Genomic DNA, 2,989 nt, shown 5'->3' with positions numbered 1-2,989 from the left:
CTTATGTTGTAATAACTCGGGAGATGTAGACGAGTCAGCACACTCACATCCCTACAGGTATCCACTTGGTCCCAAGACACAGTATCAGTCAGGTCCCTTGCCCTCTCCTACTCCCACTGCTACTCCTCGCTCCGAAAGTACTCGCACAGCTTCCACTCACTCTGACTCTACCACTACCATAATAAAAATATCCTACCCAAGTAAATTCATTACATTAAGCAACTGAAATCTATAAGCCTCCCTGAAGAGGTGTTAAACACCAAAGACCTACCCTTCTTATAGCTAACAATATCACAAATTGAGCAAAAATTCGTTGACAATAAGGTGAGATGAAAATACTAATAGATAAAGGAACAAAAGAGAACATCCATAGAGAATAAATATTGGGAGAACATGCTCGAGCCTACTTGATGATCAGCCTTGTGATACAAATAGTTACAACCATGTAGAATCCATTTAGATTTAATTTTACTGGTTTTACATACATACACATAAGAGACATAATAGCTTAGTTAAGAGACTTTTGCTCACAAAATTTTGGTTCGAATTTGTAGGAAATGACAATGACCACAGGTGTCATGATCGAGAAATTTATTGATGGTCGCTACCATGGACAATGTGAGAAGCTCAAATTTTGGCTTTGTCTCGCAGAACAGCTGATTAGAGGGCAAGTTTTAAAATTTTGCTCATTTTTCAGCATAAGGAGGTGAATCTAAGGATCTAGCCTATGTGAGTTTGAATCGTGGAAGCTCTGGTGTAAGACCTGGATTAAGCTTTGAAATTAAAGTGCCTCTGCCCTCTAGGTAGTTCATTGTCTTAACAAACTGAGGTTCTTGAGAGAGGCTTTAAGAAAATTCAATGTTTCCATTACCATAAGGACAGACACTTAGATCACGTTGGACTGTACATAACTAATTCATAACTGATCAACGCTACGAACGACAACGATGCGATTCGCAAAACTTCTACTCTAGTCATCAAAATCTTGAGACTGAGAATATAGCTAGATAGTAAAGAATGCAACACTGAAAGAGTGTTTGTTACTCACGATCTTCAACTTTCACATACACCTTCACAAACGCCACTAATCACAAACTTTAAATAACAGGCTTCAACATTTACCTCTCCAACCCCAGGCCTATTCGGAACTGCTTGGTATTCCGTTCATGGCTATCAAAGCTACAACGTCGTATGACATTATGTAAGAAGTATTAACCCTCCAGCTACGTCTGCGAAATTGTAGAACAGACATGTCAATCCTGTCTCCATAGCGCTTAATTGTAAGGTTCCTGCCTCTGATCAATTCTTAGCTCATGCTCAGAGATTGTATGCGGAAAGCAAGAGTCTCGATGCGTTACCAACCGTGCAAGCTAGTCTTCATTGAGATTACGTTTTCCAGAAGGTGAATAATTGAGGCTCGCATAGCAAAGGTGGCATCATCCAGCAGACCTTTCGATCCTTTCCTGATAGAGCTCGTAGGATTCCTGCCTCTGTATCCTGAGCTGCTCGCGAAATCCTGATATAAATTCATCCGCCTTCTGATTTACCTCTTCGGATGTCATGCTTGCAGTCCTCTCCGGAGTCTTTCCCTGCGTCAGTTCGAATGCAAGGCTTGGATCAAATCTATGAGGAACGGACTTATCTGAATTGGGTTCAGATTGGTCCCCTTCAACATTGGATGTCTGTTGTGCAACTTCGGTATAGGAATTCGATCGACTGTCTTGCACCTTCGGGCGTGCCTCTGATTCCAGAACACCGAGCTCAGGAATTTCTAACAGTGGACTGCACGACAACGAACGACCTAACTTTCGAACGCTTGGGCTTGGAGGCAAGGTCGATATCTTGTCAAGCGGTTCAGGCCGATCTGCTTCTTCAGTGCTCAAGGACGCCATATATTCATACGCTTACAATGCGCACAGCTCAGATACGGAGCAAATAAATCAGATTGAAATCTAGATCTTTGAGCTATACTTAACGGAGATTCTCGACAACGTCCTGGACTAACCGTTCATGTCACGCTCCCTAGCAGTCCTCAAAAGAGTACAGTTGTGGGGGATCAAGTACTGCCGAAGAGAAGCAATTTCAAGCAAGGTAGGAGCACTACGGGCGCAGCAATGGCAGCATAATCCTGGAGGAAGAAAGGTCGCCGTGCAGACAGCAACAAAAAAGGAGCGTATATAGCTGCATGGCGTGGAGGTATGCCTACCCATCAAGCTATCATCATGAGCAGTGGTGTAAGGCTAGCGTGTACGTAACGAAAACGTCTATGGCGTGAAACGTCGTTCGGAGTTTCAGGACGTAAAAATTGTCAAAGAAGATACCCATGAGTGGACGCAAGGAGCCGATACAGCATGTTGAGGCTGGCTCGTTCAACCATAGATGTTGATGGGATGAGCTCAAGTTCACGTTCCTTACGTGGGCGGGTGCATTTAAATTATGGATGGGTGGAGCCTTACGTAGACGATGAGGTGAATGATATTTAATCATTTATAAGGCCTGCCCCAAGATAAAAAAGGCAAACAAAAAGGAAATGGTGTAGAGGACGGCGCAGGGACTCCCTAAGTAAAAAAACTTGAGGAGATAAAGAAGGGGAGAGAGAGAGAGAGAGACAACCACTTTAAAGTCTTCATTCAAGTCCAATGAAGAAGAGTCAACATATTGTCCAATAGTGAAAATGTACCTCTAAAAATTCTAAAAACGCCTAATTTCTGCTTTGCCAAATTTGAAGCGTTGCTAAGGCTTACCAGGCTTGTCTCAAACGGTTTGTAGGACTAGCCATGTTCTAGTAGGGCTTGCATGCTATGGTATGGCTGAGGTCAAATGTCTTCAACATGTTTCGCCATGCTCCCATCTCTGAGAACCCTACAGAAGAGACATCTTAATGCAAACTTGCACATTGGTGTAGCTAACAGTTACAGATGAGCTTGAGGTAAAACCTGTGCATAAGGGCTCCATAAGGGGCTTCTGTCATGGAGAGAAAAAAGAATTT

The 2,989-nt window shown here is 43.0% G+C and overlaps 1 protein-coding gene across 1 annotated transcript; it reads right to left on the bottom strand.

The window, feature by feature from the left end:
- Positions 1-912: 912 nt before the first annotated feature.
- LOC147887187 (uncharacterized) lies at positions 913-2,297 on the bottom strand. Its single transcript, XM_087394861.1, has 2 exons — positions 1,363-2,297; positions 913-1,229 (listed from the first exon to the last, which is right to left on the bottom strand). The coding sequence occupies exon 1, from the start codon at positions 1,890-1,892 to the stop codon at positions 1,437-1,439; it is 456 nt and encodes a 151-aa protein (XP_087250987.1). The 5' UTR covers positions 1,893-2,297; the 3' UTR covers positions 913-1,229; positions 1,363-1,436.
- Positions 2,298-2,989: the final 692 nt, after the last annotated feature.

Source organism: Dipteris shenzhenensis, chromosome 23, assembly GCF_047967505.1.
Source record: "Dipteris shenzhenensis isolate YYH24624 ecotype China chromosome 23, Dip_SZ_1.0, whole genome shotgun sequence".
In the NCBI taxonomy this organism is placed as follows: Eukaryota; Viridiplantae; Streptophyta; class Polypodiopsida; order Gleicheniales; family Dipteridaceae; genus Dipteris; species Dipteris shenzhenensis.
The sequence above is the reverse complement of the archived record's forward strand: the minus strand, read 5'-3'. Positions and strand labels throughout refer to the sequence as shown.

Coding starts and splice junctions, on each gene's coding strand:
- LOC147887187 (XM_087394861.1), bottom strand. CDS start 1,892: ATGGCGTCCTTGAGCACTGAAGAAGCAGATCGGCCTGAACCGCTTGAC.